The sequence below is a fragment of the Tursiops truncatus genome, chromosome 1 (assembly GCF_011762595.2).
Source record: "Tursiops truncatus isolate mTurTru1 chromosome 1, mTurTru1.mat.Y, whole genome shotgun sequence".
Taxonomy (NCBI): Eukaryota; Metazoa; Chordata; class Mammalia; order Artiodactyla; family Delphinidae; genus Tursiops; species Tursiops truncatus.
The window spans coordinates 161808033-161828743 of NC_047034.1; the positions used below are offsets into that span (position 1 = coordinate 161808033).

Consider the following 20711-nt stretch of genomic DNA (forward strand, 5'->3'; position numbering starts at 1 on the left):
AAAACAAAAAGGGAAATTACCCATAGCTTACAATACAACTGCTATCATTTTGGTGCATTTTCCTTATCTTTCCTTAATATACAGTTTTAAAAATAGTAGTAATAGTGTACATATCATTTGTAACATGCTAACCTAATTTAAATTATGTCATAAGCATATTTTCATGTTGCTGTAGAGTCCTCATAATAATATTTTTAATGGCTGCATAATATTTCATCCAATGGATATGGCAGAATTTACTTAACCACTTCTCTTTTGCTGAACATTTAGGTTGTTTTAAGTGTTTTATTATGAAATATATGTACATTTCCTCAAATTTTTGCTTATTTCCTCAGCCTGGATTACCAGAAGTGGGAATGTTGGATCAAAGGGTATGAGGATTTGATGGTTCTTGATAGTTACTTCCAAATTGTTTTCCGGTAGGTTTTCACTAATTTATAATGCCAAGGAAACAGTAGAATACCCATTTCACTGCATCTAAAACAAGAACTTGGTATCACAATTTTAATAACTTAGGAGCTAGAAAAATATTTCATATGAACCAATTTTAAAGTCAAGTGGTTTGGGGCTTCCCTGGTGGTGCAGTGGTTAAGAATCCACCTGCCAATGCAGGGGACATGGGTTCAAGCCCTGGTCCGGGAAGATCCCACATACTGTGGAGCAATTAAGCCCGTGCACCACAACTACTGAGCTTGCGAACCACAACTACTGAGCCTGAGTGCCACAACTACTGAGCCCGCATGCCTAGAGCTAGTGCTCCACAAGGGAAGCCATTGCAATGAGAAGCCCGCGCACCGCAAGGAAGAGTAGACCCCCTGCTGGCCGCAACCAGATACCCATTACTCCCCTACGAAAGCAATGATCTCTTACTGGTTTTTTTTTTTTTTTTAACTATTATTACTTTTCAGTTACATAAGAAATATACATTCATCATTTAAAAAAAAAAAAAGACAGGCAGAAACAATAAAAAGTACAGCTTATTTCCAACACCAAACAAAGACCATTACATTTTGAAGTACTTACCCTCACACCATTTTCTCTATAGGACATGTTTTATAAAAGATAGCACACCAGGGAACTCCCTGCTGGTCCAGTGGTTAGGACTCCATGCTTCCACTGCAGGGGACACAGTTTCTTTCTTTTCTTCTTTTTTTTTTTTCCAGGGTATTAAGGCAAACAGGGTCACCTAGAATCTATTCAAACGGGAATCAGCACTTGGACAGAAATCACAGTTCAACAGCAAAAACTTTCTCTTGCAAAGGCTAAGCCACGGCCCCTCCCCACTGCCATCTGCCCATAGCAATTATCCCTGTCTGCTCTCCAGCTTCACAGCCCCTGCCCTGCCTGAGCCAGAACTCCTGACCCATCACAAGAGGGGGCGGGAGGGCCACAGGAGCTCAGCTTTTGCACACCCAGGTGGACCATGGTCTCCTGGCTAAGCAGGCACCACATCCTCCCTGGCGCCCTCTGAGGTCTCAGCCTCTGGCAGCATCAGATCTGAGCCAAGCTGAGCCTCCTGAGGACGGTGGGGATGGGGGCTTCTGGGGGAGTCGAGGGAAGGAGGGCCAGGGCTGGGGAAAGGTGCCTTCCAGCTCCCGGCCCCCACCTAGTGCAGAGGCCCAGAGGCCTGACTCTCCTGATCTTGCCCCGGTATCCCCTCCGCAGAAGGTCAGTATATCTTCTGCCGACTGGGTAGAATGGCCCCTTTGATGAAGGAGAAGACAACCAGGATCCCTAAGCGTTTGCCCCGCTTGCCTTTGGCGAAGTGATTGGAGACCACATCATCTCCAGGCTGCATGGTGGCAGGCAGGACGTTCTCCCCAGCCGACGGTGACACAAAGAACGCAAACGGGATTATCCACAGACAAAAAGTGAAATAGGCCAGGACCTCTGAGAAAGGATAATATTCCTCTGCAAAAAACTGAAACGCTAGGTAATGATTCACCACCAGTAGCCCACAGGACAGGATGAAGTTAGGCGAGGTGAGCATGATGAAAGGGAAGGTCTGGAGGAGGCCAAAGTAGACCAGGTAGACCAGGAAGAGGCCTACACCAATCATGCAGGTGGGAAAACGCTCAAAAACATAGAGGCCAATCAGCACAGCTGCGGAGAACCAGACCCTATATTCTATGATCCTGCTGGTGGCCACCGTGTATTCTTCTAGCAATTCTGCCAGGTAATAGAGTCCGGCTGCAATGGCCAGCGTGATGAAGGCTACCTGGCTGAAGAGCGACAGCCAGCTCAGCACATACATGAACCACGTGGCGCCATCGGCCGGGCCGCCCGCCCCCCGGCCGGGATGGGCCTGCGCGCTCCGGCTCCGGTGACACGGAGCCGCCGCGTTCCCGCGCCCGGGACACATTTTCGATACCCAGTTGGGGAACTAAGATCCTGCAAGGTGTGGGGGGGAAAAAAAAAAAATATATATATATATATATATATATATATATATATATGGCATACCATACACGTTGTTTTTAAACTTTTTTTTCCCCCACGTAATAATTATAGCTCATGTCTACATAATGTTTACTATGGGTCAGGTACAATTCCAAGTAGTTTTTTTTTTTTTTTTTGCGGTACGCAGTCCTCTCACTGTTGTGGCCTCTCCCGTTGTGGAGCACAGGCTCGGGACGCGCAGGCTCAGCGGCCATGGCTCACGGGCCCAGCCACTCAGCGGCATGTGGGATCCTCCCGGACTGAGGCACGAACCCGTGTCCCCTGCATCTGCAGGCGGACTCTCAACCACTGCACCACCAGGGCAGCCCCCAAGTAGTTTTACATGTAATAATTCATTTAGTCCTCATGATAATTCTATAAGGAAGGCAATATTAGTACTCCCATTTAATGATGAGACTGAAGCAGAGAAGTAAGTTGCCTAAGGTCACAAAGTCAATAAGTTAACGAACGGGCACATTTTTCCATGTTGCTAAATTCATTTTCCACACATTTTCTTTTTTTTTAAATGGCTGCACGATATCCATGCAGCCATTTTGTGGATGAAGTACCATTTAATTATTCCACTTCCTTTTATGAGACATCTAGATTATTTCCATTTTTTGATTTATACACATCACTAACATGGTGATGTAGTATAAGATGCCTTATACTATACCTTTGTGCACAATCCTTAATTATTTCCTTGGGCTAACTGCCCTCAAGAACAGTTGCATTGATTTTTCTTTCCTCCAAAGGGGTGTTCCTTTCTCTATGTTCTCCATGACCTTAAATGTAAATAATTTTATCACTTTTGCCTACAGCAACATTTTATAATTCATTTTACCAGTTCTGAGAAATAAATCCAAGCACTAAAGGATGAGTGATTTCTCTAGAGTAAAAGAGTCAGGGTCTAAAATCTACCCCCTTTCCATGCTCTCCTGCTTTTTACAGATGCTGAACCTCATGGCTTATACACTAACTCATGGCAGAGGAATGAGGAGTGTTAACCTGGGACAAACCAGCTAATGCAGGCAAGATTCTTATGGTCTACAAGTCAGCATTCACTAATTCACTCACTCATTCATTCAATAAATATTTGAAAGGTTAGTATATGAGTAGTACTAAGCAGGGGTTACGGGGTTCACAGAAAAAAATATTGAGAACAAGGCTAAATAAAACATTTAGCACATAACCTGGCACACAATAATTGCTCAATAAATCAGTATTTATGTCAGGCACTCTGCTAAATGCCAAGTAAGTGTATTATCCCCTTTAATCTCTACAACAACATCCAGGAACTGTTGTGGTTTTTTTTTTTAATCATCCCCATTTTTCAGATAAGAAGACTGAGGCCTAGAGAGATTTACCCAGCTTGAGCAACATACTTGTGGTGTTCATATTTGAACTGAAGACTCCAGAGTCTGTGCTCTTAGCCATTATACTATATTACAAAACACAATTTCTCCCCTTAAGAAGCATATAGCCTTATTAATAATACTAAAATTGAAAACAGCTATCAAGTGTTAAGCACTTATGTGCCAAGCACTGTGCTAGGCCTTTATGCATATTGATCATTTAATTCATATGACAACTCTATGAAATACTCTTGTAATTATGCTTGTTTTATAGATGAGAAAATAGATATTCTGAGAGTTTAAATAACTTGCCCAATATACAAATAGCTCTTAAATAGTAGCACTAGAAGCCAAGATATACAAAGAATTACTATATAGGGAACATGATGAAATGTAAAACAAGTGATGCTACTTAGCTACCATCAAATTTCAGAAGTCACAGGAAAGAGACTTTGTGACCTTCTTGTGTTCCAGGAATGATCACACAAGGATAGAAAGGGAAAATCCTGGCGGTTTGTCAGGCCCTGTGTTGAAAGCCTTCACAAAGGTCTGTTTATTATATCCTCTTTGTGAATGTATTATTATTCTTCTAAATTTGACAGACGAGGAAATGGATTCTCTGGAAGGTGCTGCGTATGTCCAAGGTCACATAGCTAGTAAATGGCATAGCTAGGACTGGAACCTATTTGTCTCTCAAATCTGAGCCCTTAAGCACTGTGTTACATGCTTTCCATTATTTGATCTTGCTTTTTGGTTGTGTAGGTGTCACATAGCCAGAGATGAGTGGAAAAGGCAAAAGTGAAAGGGTATTAAGGAAGATAATACATAAGCAAGAGTATTGAGTTACATCCAAGAAAAAGGAAGCAGACCTTCTTGTTCAGTGCTAAAGATTCATTTGTTTTGGGAAGGAACCCTTTGTTTGCATACCTTTCGTGACTACACAAACTGTATAAATGTCTGTTTCTGCCATTATAATGGGAGCTATTAAAGACAGGGACTGTATCTTAGCCTGTGCTGTAACCCAGTGTCTAGCATAATGCTTAGCTTGTAGTTCCAGCAGAGAGGTTGGAAAAATAGGGAGTAGTCACATTGCATAGATCTCTGGATGGCAATTAGGGTAGTCCACGGAGCAAATACCCTAAACAAAATAATAGGTGCTCAAATCCAACAGGGCGTTTAAAGGATAAAATCATGATGCATAGGAGTTATCCCAGGAGTACTAGGGTGGCCCAACAGCAGAAAATCTCTCAATATAATTCACCACGTTGATGGACCAAAGGGTAAAAATTATGATTTTTTTCATACTTAGAGAAACTTGATGCAGTAGCATTAAGGTCAGGACTAAGTCGTGGATGCCCATTATTAGCGTTAGCTAGAGTCTCAGAGAGTCTGGCCAATTCTTTTAGATGAGAAAAAGTGAAAGATGTATGTACTCTTTTGCTTGCCATTCTTGCCAATGATATGATAGTCTATATGGAAAACACAATATAATCAACAGGCAAACTATCAGAACTATAAAAGAGTTATTGTCAAGTTTGCAAGAATAGAAATCATCTTACAAAATTCAATAGTGTTCTTCTCTATTAGGAATAACCACCTTAAAAATGTAATAAAAAATATAACACAATCTACAGTAGCAACTAAAGTCTATAGCAAATATCTGCAAACTCTTTCTGTAAAGAGCAAACAGTAAATAGTTTCTGTTTGGCAGGTCATGTGGTCTCTGTTGCAGCCATTCAACTCTGTCACTGTTGAACAAAAGCAGCCATAGACAGTATTAAATGAATGAATGTGGATGTTCCAATAAAATTTTATTTACAAAACCAGAGCACAGGCTGACATGCCCAGGTGTAGTTTGCCAACTCCTGGTCTATAGTAATTGGCCTAAAAACTGTGGACTGAAGAAAAACGCACGACCTAAAAGTTGCAAGTTAAGTTTTATTCGGGACCTGAGGACTAGAGCCTGGGAGACAGCCTCTCAGATAGCTCTGAGGAACCACTCTGAAGAGGTAAGGGAGGAGCCAGGATATATAGGAGAGTTTTTGCTGAAAAACCATGTAGACGAACATCAAAAGATTACTGCTAATCACAGAAGACAAACATCTCAAGTTAGTAATTTTAGAGCTTTTCTACATATGGGAAGATGCAAGATTCTGGGCTCACTGAAATTTTTCCTTAGATATGCAGCTTAACTCTCTAGGGCCAGTATCCAGAGCACAGAATATTTCCTATTTTCCTCTATCCTGAATTCTCCTCAGGGTGCACTGTTGTGAGTGTGGGGAGGTGGCTGTAGTGCCTGATGCCTTGATGGCAGGCAACATTTACTGTTTACTGGAATGGCAGGCAAACTTCCCTTACCACAAAGCAATGCCTAAGAAGTTTATCAAGGAAAGAAAACTAAACTCCATTCAGGGACATTAGAAGGCCTGAATAAATGTCATAATTCAAATAACTTCAGGAGTGTAAAGATTTTATTCATTTGTTTAACAAATATTCAGAGTGGCCACCATACGCCAGGCATTGTTCTGGGTACTAGGGGTGCAGCAGAGAACAAAACAGGGCACCTATCCTCACGAATCTTACATCTTTAGCAGAGAAGCAGAGATTAAATAATCTAAAGTTGGATAGTAATAAATGCTATGAAAAAGATTAAATAAGAGAAAGAAAGAGTGATGAGGAGTGAGGGTGCTACTTAATTTAGGATGGTCAGGGAAGGCCTTCCTGATGTTTCAGCAAAGACCTGAAAGAGGTGAAGGAAGCCTGCCCCATTGAATTCTGGTGAGGGAGTGTTCCATGCAAAGATGTCAGTTCTCCCCCAAATTAATCTATATGTGTTCAATGAAATTCCAATAAAAATTCCAGTAGTAATGTTGAGAAACTAAAACCCACTCTAAAATGAATATGAAGGAATAAAGGTCTATGAAAGCTAAGTCTATTTTCAGAGGGAAATAAAAGTAGGGAGACCTGCCCTACTGGTAGAACTGGCTCTACCACGAAGCCACAGTAATAAAAATGTGTTGCTGGCACTGAAACAAAGAAAAGGATCAATGGAATAGAATGGAGAGCTTATAAATAAAGTATATACATGGGAACTTAATATGTGATAAAGGTGGCATCACAAAACACTGGAAAGATTGTTTTTCTGACAGTTATATAAAAACAAATTCACTGTATAGAGAAAAAAGCTGAATTTTTACTTGAAACTATGTTAAAAGTGGACTCCAGATGGATTAAAGACATAAATGTGAAAGTTAAAACTATAAAGCTAATATTAGAAAATACAGGAAAATCTGTTACCCAGGTGTAAATAAAGACTTCCTAAACAAGACTCCAAATTCTAAGGTCAAAATTTAGGACATCTGCTTAATTAATGACATCACAAAGTTAACACGAAGGTTGCAGACTGGGAGAAGGTATTTGCAATGTTTAAAACAAACACGGAATAATGTCTAGAATATACACACAATTCCTACAAACTAAGAAGAGAGGAAATCAAATTTTAAAAAAGTAGGCAAAGGATATAAATAGGCACTGGGAGAAAGTATTTGCAGTGTTTAAAACAAATAAAAGAAGGTCTAGAATATACAAAGAATTCCTACAAATCAACAAGACAGGAAATCAAATAGGAAAATAAGCAAAGGATATATAAATACCTTAGTTTCACATACTAAGCATACAAAAAAACAAAAAAGAAAAAAAAGGCTCAAATTTAATTATAATCAGAGAAATGCAAATCAAGACAGCCAAGAGCTGCCACTTTACTTCCACCAGACTGGCAAAAATTAATAGCACTTATGTTTGTTTTTGTTAATCTGTAGACAAAGACTTATAGATGGGTGCAAAAATAAATCCTCTTTTGCAACCTAGAACTCATTGTTCAGTATGAGTTTTGATACAGATAAGAAGGAACATGGTACCTGAAACAGATTCAAGTGGTGGGGGTATTGATAAACACAAAGGTTGCTTCCAGGACTATAGAATTGATAATTTAAAAGCTTAAGATATGTGGGAAATTATCAGCTATGCTGATTTAGTACTCTCATGTTGACATGAAACAAAGATGACTTCCTTTTTTAGGTTTTTATCTTGAGAACACAGTGTCTGGACTTTAAAAAGGTATTGGCATATCCCAACGATCTGTACTGTTCTAAGCTATGATAGCTTAGGAGTGAATATGATTTGAACTTAATGCATGTTTAGAGGGTGTCTAAAATTCAGAAGCAGGCAGATCCATTTCCTCTGACCCTAAACATGGTCCAAAAGTAAATTGCTTGAGGAAATTGGATCCCAAAGATCACAGGTGGGGAATTTTGAAGTATGTCCATATTCCATTGGAGATCAAAGAAGCCCAACTAAAAGAATGGGAGACTGACTGACTGACATGACAACTGTGGACTGAGGAAAAATTCTTTTTGAAAGGGCTATCTTGAAGAGTATGACTCAGACACTGGAGGAACTAAGGTGATCGGCAGTGGAAGGAATCAGAACGTGTGAAATTCCTTAAAAATTTATTGACTTAAATAATTTGCCATATATAAAAACATAAAAAAAGAAAAAGAAAACTGGAAAAAATGAGAAAGATGCTAACACCGAAGATTGGTGGTTATGAGTTCTTGTGTACTGGTGATAGGAATTAGCACAGCCATTCTGAAAAGTAACCTGGCCATTTTTGGCAAATTGAGCACGCCCAATTGCATAGTTCAGAGGAATATTCACGTCAGTATACAAACTTGCTTATTTTTGCTTTTTTTTTTTTGCCACTGTGCAGCATGGCATGCGGGATCCTTAGTTCTCTGACCAGGGATCGAACCCATGCCCCCTGCAGTGGAAGCGTGGAGTCTTAACCACTGGACTGCCAGGGAAGTCCCTATTTTTGCATTTTTAATAGTAATCGAGAGTTGAAGGCAATCTAGAGTTCTATCATCAAAAGAGTGAATGAGTAAAACATGGTGGATGAACAGTGGTTATATACCTGGAGCTAGGCCGCTGGAGTTGAAATTCAGGCTCCACCACTTACAATAGAAGTAAAAATTTGAGTAATCTGCGCCTCATTCCTCTTTTTTTTTTTTGAGATACGCGGGCCTCTCACTGTTGTGGCCTCTCCCGTTGCGGAGCACAGGCTCCGGACGCGCAGGCTCAGCGGCCATGGCTCACGGGCACAGCTGCTCCGCGGCATGTGGGATCTTCCCGGACCGGGGCACGAACCCGTGGCCCCTGCATCGGCAGGCGGACTCTCAACCACTGCGCCACCAGGGAAGCCCATGTGCTACTTTTATGAAAGGTAAACTATCACCTCTATCAAAATTAAAACAAAAAACTGTCATATTTTTGCTCCAGTTGATGAGTCTATCCCAAAGTAGCAGGGTAATGGGGTAAAGAATCAGAATGATAGACATTTCTCTTTATAGCCTTTATTACTGCACAATACAAACTCAGTCTCTGTTTTACAAACCTTACACACAAATGGCAAAACAATTAAAAGATTTTTATTCCCCAAAGCTATTTTATTCCAGTTTCCCCTCTTTATGCAGAGGGATTATCTAGATTCTCCATGTCATCCTTAGCCTTTAATTTAGAAAGGCTGTCACAAAAGTGAACTGGCCATATGAGGAAAACAGTGCAAAGAACCAACTAAGTTCTCATTGTCCTCCTTCCTGAGGGAAGAATGCCTGGCTAGCAGTGGTGAAATAGGGCAATTATAACATCTTCTTTTTTTGTAACAGCTGAGGACAAGCCCCAGTGGTGGACAGACTGCCTTGTCACATGAGCCTTTTGGGGTCTATTTTCTCTAGGTGAACCAGAGGTTTCAGCTGCTCTGCAAAGTTCCTCATGTCATCAGACACCACATCCTGCCCAGCTGGTGCAACAACACTTAGTTCCACAAGGTAGGAGAGTGACAAGGCCTCAGTGTTGTCTGTGTTCCCTGGTGTCAAGATGCGGAAGATCTTGTACACCACGATCTTCATGATGCCCTTACGGAACAGGTGTCCCCTGGCAACAAACTCATGGTCCATGCGGAAACCCATTTCCATCAGGAAGTCAGTAAGGTTCTCAGATGTTGCAATGTCCACGCAGTTACGCACCAGGGCATGGCGGTTCTTGTCTCCCATTTCTGGCTGTCCCAGGTAGCGCAGATGCCAGGGTGCCCCTGCCCTATCCATAGAGCGTCGAGCCCTTAGAACAAACGGACTGGCCTGCTGGCCCTTAAGGAGGAATACCATCTCATGGTCAAGGAAAGTCTCCGGTTCCATGTTGTCACACAAACCACGAAGGCGGTGGATGAGGCTTTCCAAGCTGTGATCTAAAACACTTCCTGAAGAAGGAAAAAAGTACCATTGAGTCCCATCTTTCATTCTGGGTAATGGAAATAGCAAAAGATTGAAAAAACTTACATGAAAAATCAGAACAGTTTAGTGCATTGTTTTGTAAAGCACAGGCCCAATATGAGATGTTAGAGGGGTTATACTGCCAAGATATTATATAACAAGTTAATCCCTTTTCAATTTTTTGCATTGTCTTATTTGGTACTAGAATAGTTAGGCCTTCTCTAACAATGCTAACCTCCAGTGGGCTTTGGGCCTTAACAGGCAACAGTATCTACCTAGAAAAATAATACTGTTTTGTCATTTATTTTAAAAATTATCTTCTAGTCTCAGAAAACAAAAGTTTTCCATTGATAGAAAAAATATAACATTTCCTTTTTATGTAATATATTTAAGTAAAAGAGAATGAACTGCTTCAGAGAAATACACTGTCCTCTGTTCTCATCTTATTCTTCCTCCTGGCAGCATTTTACATGGTTGTTATATTATACCTATTTTGAAATCTATTCTTCCCTTGGCCTCTGGGACACAAATCTCTCTTGGTTCTTCACCTAATTCACTGACCATTCCTTTTAAGTCATCTCTGCTGGGTCTTCATCTTCCCAAAATATTGGAGGATCCTAGGACTCAATCCTGGTCTTTGTCTCTATCAAAAAATCTCTTCCTCCCTCAGTGACCTCATTCAGCCCTATGGTTTTTTTTTGTTTGTTTTTGGGGTTTTTTTTTGCGATACGCGGGCCTCTCACTGTTGTGGCCTCTCCCGTTGCGGAGCACAGGCTCCGGACGCGCAGGCTCAGCGGCCATGGCTCACGGGCACAGCTGCTCCGCGGCATGTGGGATCTTCCCAGACCGGGGCACGAACCCGTGTCCCCTGCATCGGCAGGCGGACTCTCAACCACTGCGCCACCAGGGAAGCCCAGCCCTATGGTTTTAAGTATCATTTATGCTCTGAGGACTACCATATTTATATCTCATGAACTACAGACTCATACATCCAACTGTCTACCTAACTTCTCCACTTGGATGCCTAAGACATCTTCATCTTAACATGTTCAATATCAACCTGTTGATTTTGCCTCCACAATGTTACTCCTCCTGCAGTTTTCCCCACCATAGTAAATGGCAACTCTCTGCTTCCAGCTGCCCAACCAAAAACCACATAATCAGCTTTGACTCCTTTCTTTCTCTCACATCCTACATCCGCTCTGCATTTTTTAAATATATGCAGAATCCAGTTTACTCAATCATTTCCACCTAGTCCAAGTCTCCATCATTTCTTGCTTGGTCTTTGCAGTACCCTGCTTCTATCCTTGCTTTTTTCTTCTCTCCTCCATACAACAGCCAGTTGGTTTTTAGGACATAAGGCAGATAATGACACTTCTCTGCTCAGAACCCTCCAATGGCTTCCCATGTCACTCAGAATAAATCCGAAATTCTTTACCACGGTCTACAAGGCCCTATAAATTGTGATCTCTGCTACCTGATGTTGATTATTTCCTTCTACTATCTCCCAGATCACTCTCTCCAACCACAGTGATTTTCCTGCTGTTTCCTAAAAATGCCAAGTGTCTGACAATGTATTTCTCTTCAGAGACCCTTCCCTTAGTCCCTACGCTTAGAATGTTCTTCTCTCAGACACCTGCATATCTCACCCCATCACTTTGTTCAGATCTTTGCTCAAATGTCACTTTATCAGAGATCACTTTTCTCATTGCCCTAAATAAAATAGCATTATCTCCTTCCAATCTCTTTCCACTTCCCTGCTTTACTTTTTAGCATTAGCACCTCAATTTTTTAGTCATATTTCAATATATCAATTATGTATTGACTTTTTAACATATTTCTTCCTCTACTGCTGATACTTACTCCAATGCTAGGAATATATTCATTTATTGACTAAATCTGTTAAAGTAAATAAAAATATACTACTGTAACTATGGTAAATATTGACAGTGGGACTCAAATGACTACATTTTTGGAAATGGGTAGTGTTGGAGGGAAAGCAACAGCTCAGGTCCCTGTGATCATAGGACAGATGATGACGGGAGCAAGGAATGGGTCCTACATTGGATACGTTGTGTCCTCCATTCAGGACAGTGTCAAACATGTGTTTTTTCATACTTCAAACATTTAAGGAGCTTTGTAAGTGCTGGTTCCTTCAACATATACTTACTGAATACTGTGCCAGGCATCATGCTAGGAAGTAGGGGGTCCAGCCCTCACAGAGATTACAGTTTAGTGGGGGAAACAAAAAATGAATAAGTAAACAATTAAACAGAAATACAGGGAAATAAAAGGGAGATGGGAGACAGGAACTGATTGGGGGGGGAGAAGAGGAGACCTCTCTGAGGGCTTGGAGTAGTCAGAGAAGGTCTGTCAAAGGGAAGGACAACTGAGCTGAGGACTAAGGGATAAAAATAAAATGGCTATTTGAAGGGCTGGAACAAAGTATAAGGGCAGAGGAAACAATGCAAAGACCCAGGAAAGGGCTGGGGAATTCAAAGAAATGAAGGGATATCAGTGTGGCTGAAGTGTGGTAAGCAAGATGGAAGATGATAATGAACTGAGGATTTGGGATGGGCCAAAGCACACAGGTCTTATGTACAGCTCATGCTAAAGGCTGTATTCTATTCTAAGGCCATTGGAAAGCCATTAGCTCCACATTTTATTCTCCACACAACAGGGAAAGAGATGACTGGATTTACATTTTAAAAAGATCATTCCAGGAAAACTGGTATAGACTCTTCAACAAGACGTGGTCATGGGAAAAAAAGTGGGAATGAGGGGAGACTGGTCCAAGTTAAAAGAGGCTTAAGAGACACAGTTATCAAATGTAATGCATGAAACATGATTATATCCTGGATTCAAAACACATTTTGAGGGCAAGATAGGGGGAAACTTTTGAATATGGACTAGATATTAGATGATATTAAAAATACATTATTAATTTTTTAGATAATAATGATGGTATTGGGGTTATGAAGGAAAATACCCTTGTTTTTTATTTTTTAGAGATGCATACTGAAAATGTTTTGGGGTAAAATGTTATATCTGAAACTGTCGTTTTTTTAAAAAAATTTTTTGGCTGCAAGGCATGTGGGAGCTTAGTTCCCCAACCAGGGGTCAAACCCACACCCCCTGAAGTGCAAGCGCGGAATCTTAACCACCGGACTGCCAGGGAAGTCCCTGAAACTGTCTTTAAAAACAGCAAAAGAAAAAAGAGAAAGCAAATATGGCAAAATGACAGAAACTGAAATCTGCATGACAGAAATGGAGTGTTCATTATATTAGTCTCCACTTTCTTTATGTGTTTTTTTTTTTTTTTTTGCAGTATGCGGGCCTCCCACTGTATGGCCCCTCCCGTTGCGGAGCACAGGCTCCGGACGCGCAGGCTCAGAGGCCATGGTTCACAGGCCCAGACACTCCGCGGCACGCGGGATCTTCCCGGACCGGGGCACGAACCCGTGTCCCCTGCATCGGCAGGCAGACTCTCAACCACTGCGCCACCAGGGAAGCCCCCAATTTCTTTATGTTTGAATATTTTTAATACTAAAACAATTTTTTAAAAAAGACTACTAGCTGTTGTGTGAGAAGAGAAAGACGATCAAAAGTGGAAGCAATGAAAAAAAAAGTGGAAGCAATGTAATAAGTACAGGGTTACTAAAATAGTTCAGGCAAAGGATGATAAACCAGGGTGTGGTACTGCAGGTTGAGAAAAGACTTATTTAATACATATTTTGGAAGTAAAATGAATAGGATTAGAAATGGACTACATGTGGGGGTAAAGTAAAAAATGGACATTGACCCCTGAATACATGGCTCAAGCAACTGGTGAATGACAGTGGCACTTACTGAGATGGGAAAGCCTGAAGGAGGTGCAGCCTGAGGAGTGAAAATTAACAACCCTATTTTGTTCACAGTAAGTTACTAAATGGATGATCTGAATTAAAGTCTAAACTCTTGCACTAAACATTGTATGACGTCCTGAAAATCATTACCCCCTCTGGGTCTTGAGTTTTCTCATCTGGGAAAGTTACTTCACTTCTATTTCCTGATCTATAAAATGGAGCTAGTTAACAGTATCATAGAATTACCATATGATCCATTAATCTCACTTCTGGGTATTTATCTGAGAGAATTCGAAGCAGGATCTTGAAGAGATATTTGCACACCCATGTTCACTGAGCATTATCCACGATAACCAAGAGCTGGAAGCAACCCAAATGTCTGACAGATGAATGGATAAAGAAAATGTGGTACATATATACAATGGAACATTATTCAGCCTTTAAAAGGAGATCCTGTCACATGCTACAATATGGGTTAACATCGAGGACATTATACTAAGTGAAATCAGCCAGTGATAAAACGACAAATACTGTAATGATTCCACTCATATGAGGTTATCTAAAGTAGTCAAAATTAGAAACAGAAAGTAGAAAGGTTGTTGCCAAGGGCTGCAGGGAGGGGAAAGGAGGAATTAGTGTTTAACGGGAATAGAATTTCAATTCTGCAAGATGAAAAAGTTCTAGAGATCGGCTATACAACAATGTGAAATACTTAACACTACTGAACTGTATGCTTAAAAATGTTTAATATGGTAAATTTAATGTTATGTATTTGTGACCATAATTAAGGGTTAACTGAAAAAAAAAAAGGTGCCAGAAATTATGCAGGCTGCCTTTGTAGAAGAGCTTCTCATCTCCGCGGAAGCTGAACAGAAAAGAGGAACACAAGCTCCCTGGTTCACTCACCCTGCAGCAGGTACTCCATCATGTTAATGGTGCCCCCGGTGACAGGCATCATGGTGACTGGAGGTGCCTCCATGTTACCTGTTTAAGTTGAAAACGACAGAACTGGACTCGGAGTCCCCCGTCAAGTAAACACAGGATACACCTGGAGAAGAGTTATACTTGTTAATACATCAGAGAGGTGGAGAGACACCAGATCTGCTTGGGTCATTGGCCTTGACATGAAAAGATTCATTCATCCATCCATTCAAAACTTTTTGAGTAACTGCTATAGGCCAGTTTCAGGAACTGATGATACAGAAATACACAAAGGAGGCCTGATCATGGAGTTACAGCATAATCTTTTAGTCTCCAGGTCTAAAATCTCTAACCGTTTTCTGTGCAATAACTAAGTCTCTCACCCTGGAACTCAATGTCTTCCTTCTAAAACGGGGCCAACGATATTTAACCCCCAAGGCTTTGTTGCTCAGACGACAAAACGGACCTGCAATAATAGACGGATTGAAAGGTGACTTAAAGAATCTTGTCTACCCCTCAATTTATAGATGAGGATATTGAGACTTGGGGAGGAGCCCAAGGACACACAGTAGGTCGGTGGCAGAACCTAGACCAGACTAAAATCTATGCGTTCCACCTCTCTGAATCAAACGCCTTTTAAAGCTAGCCAAGCGGAAGTTCTTTTAATTGATGGTTTTGGTCCTCTTAAGCCAGCGTCAACGCGTGCCCACTTACACCAAAAACACACCTCAGGGCTTCCCTGGTGGCGCAGTGGTTGGGGGTCCGCCTGCCAATGCGGTGGACGCGGGTTCGATCCCTGGTCCGGGGTGGGGTCCCGCATGCCGCGGAGCAACTGGGCCCGTTTGCCGCGGCTGCTAAGCCTGCGCTCTGTAGCCTACAAGCCACGGCTGCTGAGCCCGTGCGCCACAACTGCTGGGGCCCGAGCGCTTGGAGCCCGTGCTCTGCAAGGAGGGGCCACCGCAGTTAAAAGTCTGCGCATTGCGACGGAGAGAAGCAATGAGGACCCAGCGCAGCCAAAAATAAATAAGTTAAAAAACACACACACCTCAGCGCGCGTTCTAGCCTCTTCTCGCAAAGCGAGGAATTGTATCCACCAGAGCACCTCTGAGCTTTTTAGCGACAATTAGCCCCCAGCCCTAAACTTGAAGACCCTGGGAGAGGGTTAGACTTCCCTCTCCTCTTCCCACTTCCGGCAAAAAGGTTTCGTTGCTCAAACCTCTAACACCACCACTCCGCGACGTAAGGGTGCCGAGAGGGCATAAAAAACCCCTCTGCTGTCCGGCAAGCAGAAGCGCATGCGCAAACTGCGATGCTTCGGAGAAGCTGGCGGCTTGCTTTCGAACGTTCGTCTGGGAGTTACAGGGAACCTTGACGTCATAGGCCGTCCTCCAGGAAAATATTTATTTTTTTCTGGTGTGACGACCTGGAGATGTCCAGGAAATCTCTTGAACTGACAGGGGGAAAAGAGAGCTTGGGGATGAGAGCTGCAGAAAAAGAGAAGAGATTGTTGTAAAACAAAACTTCTTTTGATTGGGTACGTGAAGATAAAAAGGAAAGACACCTTTTGCTGCTTAGCAAACTGTTCTGAACAATTGGGGAGCTCAGTAATACATTTAGTATTTGTTCACTGTTCTGTGTTTATTTTACCTCAATTTAAAAATATTGGGAGGTAAGTAAATTCAATGAATATTTATTGAACCCTGCTTATGTTCAAGCATATAAAATGCAGGCAAAGAGTGAGCTAGAGTGAGGTGATTGAGGCACTCTCCTGGAGGGAAAAAATTTAACGGGGCACCAAAAAACTCAGTAACAAATAAAAAAATTTTAATGCAATATTTTACAAATTTAATGCAAAAAAAATCCTTTATGAACAAAGTATCAGAAATTTAAAGTTGATATTCATAACAGCCCTATGACCCGAGTATAATTACGGTAATTTTATAGATGGCGAAACTTAGGCAACAAAATGTAAAATAACACCAGAGGGAGTTGAGAGGCTGGGATACAAATTTAAGCCGCTGACTTCAGAACCCATGCTCTTAATTTCTACACTATACAGCCCCTTCTCACTCCAGTTCCCCTGCTGTAACCCACAATATCTCCCACTCATTCACATTTTTGAAAACATTCCTATAACATTTGCCCAAATTATAGCTGGCATTTGAAAAGTAGCATTAAATCAAATTAAAAAAATAATAATGGGTAAGAAATGGGCAAACAATACGGTAAAACTTGGACAAGGCTTAGGAGCTATAGGGATGGGTTCCTGTGATAAGGATGTGAGGCCTGGAGCTTAGGATGGAACTCACTTCCGTCTTTTGCCAGTACCCAGCTGTGCAACCTTGGGCAATGCACTTCCCCTCTCTGAGCCTCAGCTTCCTTTTTTATAAAATAGAGTTAAAAATAGTACTTTCTAAGAGGGAGGTTGCAAAAATAAAATGAGGTATTTATGAAACACTTAGCATAGTTCCTGGCTTATTGTAGGCAATCAATAAATGGTAGCTATTATTATTCCACTTTATATTTCTCATTTGAGCAAGCACATTCTATCTTATTGAATATATTTTGTGCATGTCTCATCTCCCTAGATAGATTATAAACATCTTGAAGGGAGGAATCATGTATTTTCTTTATATATATGTGTATCTTAGCTCAGGCTGCTATAACAAAATATCATAAACAAGGTGGCTTATAAACCACAGAAATTTATTTTTCACAGTTCTGGAGGCTGGAAGTCTGAGATTGGGGTGCCAACATGGTTGGGTTCTGGTGAGAGCCCTGTTTTGGGTTGCAGGTTGCCAACTTCTTGTATCCTCACATGGTGAAAACCAGAGCAAAGCAAACTCCCTCAGGACTCTTATAAGAGCGCTAATCCCATTTACGAGGGCACTTCCCTCTTGACCTCATCTAACCCTAACCACTCCCAAAGGCCCTACCTCCTAATACTGTCACATTGGGGAGTAGGGTTTCAATGTAAGGATTTGGCAGGGGGACAAAAACATTCTATAACAATGTGTTTTACATGTAGTGGGTGTTCAGAAATCTTGTTGAACACATCACGATAACTACCAATTATTGAACAGTTAATATACCCAACTTTATATATGTATAAATATGTCAAATACTGCTAAAAGGTAGATATTACCATCTCCACTTTACAGAAGAGGAAAAAGAGGTTCAGAGAGGTGAAGAGACTTGCCCAAAGCCAAATCGCCAGCAAATGGCAGAACTTCGGTTCAAATTCAGTTCTTTCATTCAGAAACCTATCTCTCTACCATGCTACCTTCTGAATTCATGGGCTCTTTCTCCACAGTTAAGTTCCCCAGTTATTACAATTAGTGGCAACAAAGGAGGAGAGAAGTCCATACATTGTTTCCTAACCCATCACTAGGCTGGGCTCAAAGGATTAAGACTAGCCCTTGGCCAGTCTTCATCAGAACTGCAGACCATCAACATGGTTTGTAGCACACACTCAGCTTTCTAGAATGGCCTGATAGAAATTAAATAGATCTACCCCTGTGTTATCTGCAATGCTAGGATATCAACCTTAGTGTTACAAACTAGTGTTTCCCCAGGAATGGCTGCTTCCTATATGCATAGCCCTTTGGAAAAGGTATAGCTGTTTCTTTTCAACCTAATTGTCTCCAGCATCCTCATAAGTTCATGCTATTCCTCCAGTCAGAGTAAAAGCCAAAGCCCTCATTATGGCTACACGATCCACCCTCATCACCTGTTACCTCTCTGACCATCTCCATCTGTGCCTGCCCCCGTCCCATCTACTCTACTCTGCTCTTACTAGAACATGTCAAGGATGCTCCCATCTTAATTGTTATGCAGTCTGCCTGGAGCTCTCCTTTCCACTGAACTGCAGGATTCACTCCCTTGTTTCCTTTTGGTCTCTGCTCAAATCTTTATTAGGGGGGCCTTCTGTGATCACGTATTTCAAATTGTAATCCACTATCTGCCCTGTCTTCCCCCATACTGTGCTGTATTTTTCTTCACAACACATTTGACTAGGTGACACACTGCCTGCTCACCAGTTTACAACCACGAGCACTTGAAATGTGGCTTGTTCAAACTGAGATAAGCTATCAGTGTAAGATACACACCGGATTTTGAAGACTTACTATGAAAAAAATGTGAAATATCTTGATAATTTTATATATTGATTAGAGGTTGAAATGATATTTTGATAGCTAGGGTTTAATAAAATATTATTAAATTATTATTAAATTTAATTTCACCTGTTTCTCATTATTTTTTAAAATGGGGCTAGTATATGTAAAATTGCATATGTGGCTCACATTACATTCTATTGAACAGCACTGCTATGGGATCTAGATTTGAAGGTATGGCTTTAGAGCCAGACAGATCTAGGTTTGAATCCTGGCTACTGCTTATGAGGCCCTAGGCAAGTTATTTAAACTCTTAGGCCTTCGGCAGTGCCTGGCACATACTGTATGTTGTTGGTATGCAATGAATCAGAGTTATCATGAGGAGAATGGTTTAGGAACTGGGAAATATTTAATTTGGAAAAGACTTGGAAGTGTGGAACATAACATCTATCTTAAAGTATATAAAATTATAACAAAGCCAGGGGAAGAGGGGGGAAGAGGAATAGTTTACATTTATTGAGAATCAGGTGCCAGATACTTTGTACATATTTATCTCATTTAAACCTCACAACAATGGTGCTTGAGGGAACAGAAACCAAGTTACTTGCTAATAACCGGTAGAGTCAGGATTAAAACCCAGATTGTCTGCCTCCAGAGATTTTGCTTACAGTCCTAAGCCACTCTGCATCCTAAGAAAAATTTAACTAATTTTGAGTAGTTCCAGAGGACAGGACTAGAACTGCTGGGTAGAAGTCATAGGGAGACAGATTTCGGCTCCATGTAAGGAACAATTGGTCATTGTGATGATGTCTAGTAATGAAAAGGACTGCTTGGATGAGAAGTAAACTCCTTTCCAGTGGAAATATTGAAGCAGAGATTATGGTAGAAAGAATTCTTGCCTGGAGTGGGAGATTGAACTGTTACATCGCCTCGATTCTTGAACACTAGCCACTCTTAAGCCACAGCATTTACTTAAGAACAGAGTTCCAGGCGGTTGAGAAACACCTCCATATACATGTACATATGTATTATAAGACAAAGCCTGATAAACATGGACACGAAGTACATCTTAGAGTTGAAAAAATATGGTAGTTGAAACTTAACAATTTCATAATTCATAGAGACACGTAGCCTTAGTAATTCTTCACCTTTGGATTTTTTCCTATTATGAAAACCCCAACACCATTATTAATAGTAACCATCATGAGCAAACACCCAATGACAAATAATAAATAATACAATTCTGGCTCTTACGGAGTTTGGTTTGCAGAGAGACATGTAAAACACCCCAGGTTATTCTGTGCCTAGTATTCTTCACTGGCTGCTGACTCAAGGGTTCACCTTCCTACCCCACCCTCGTACGACAGGCAGCATCAGCCATTTCATCCTCTTAATCTCAAGGCGGAGACCTAAGAAAGTCTGTTGCAAAAGGGTAATTGTCCTATTTACTTGCTCCTTTCCACTTAGCCCAGCCAACCCAACCCCAGCCTCTGGTTGACCAGGTGTCGAGGTGCCTCAAGGGGATAGGTTATAATAGTTAATGTATTACACATATCCATAAAAGATTAAAGATTAGCTCTATTTTAGCTGAACTGTAACTGTCTGTTTGGGTTTCTCCCCTCTCAGGTCTGTCTGGGGAAGTCAGTGTTGTTTTCTGTCTGAGGATAATTAACCCACTGGGTCTCGAATTTCCTAGACAGAGGCCCTTGA

At 41.2% G+C, this 20711-nt stretch overlaps 1 protein-coding gene, 1 non-coding gene and 1 pseudogene across 5 annotated transcripts; 1 reads left to right on the top strand and 2 right to left on the bottom strand.

Moving 5' to 3' along the window:
- Positions 1 to 1641: 1641 nt before the first annotated feature.
- Positions 1642 to 2362, bottom strand: LOC101323118 (protein TEX261 pseudogene; annotated as a pseudogene).
- A 5219-nt stretch (positions 2363 to 7581) lies between these two features.
- On the top strand, positions 7582 to 7707 carry LOC117309969 (small nucleolar RNA SNORA40). The gene has a single exon (XR_004524246.1). It is a non-coding gene; the product is annotated as a small nucleolar RNA SNORA40 (small nucleolar RNA).
- Positions 7708 to 9189: 1482 nt separating this feature from the next.
- On the bottom strand, positions 9190 to 16097 carry MED18 (mediator complex subunit 18). 4 transcript variants are annotated; one of them, XM_019938324.3, is made up of 4 exons: positions 15932 to 16094; positions 15270 to 15352; positions 14872 to 15013; positions 9190 to 10107 (listed from the first exon to the last, which is right to left on the bottom strand). In XM_019938324.3, exons 3-4 carry the CDS (start codon positions 14942 to 14944, stop codon positions 9554 to 9556), a joined length of 627 nt encoding a protein of 208 aa, XP_019793883.1. In that variant the 5' UTR covers positions 14945 to 15013; positions 15270 to 15352; positions 15932 to 16094; the 3' UTR covers positions 9190 to 9553. The 4 variants fall into 4 exon arrangements, with proteins under 4 accessions (XP_019793883.1, XP_019793882.1, XP_004314295.1 ...); XM_019938323.3 differs by lacking the exon at positions 15270 to 15352 and having other exon boundaries at positions 15614 to 16097; XM_004314247.4 differs by lacking the exon at positions 15270 to 15352 and having other exon boundaries at positions 15932 to 16093.
- Positions 16098 to 20711: the final 4614 nt, after the last annotated feature.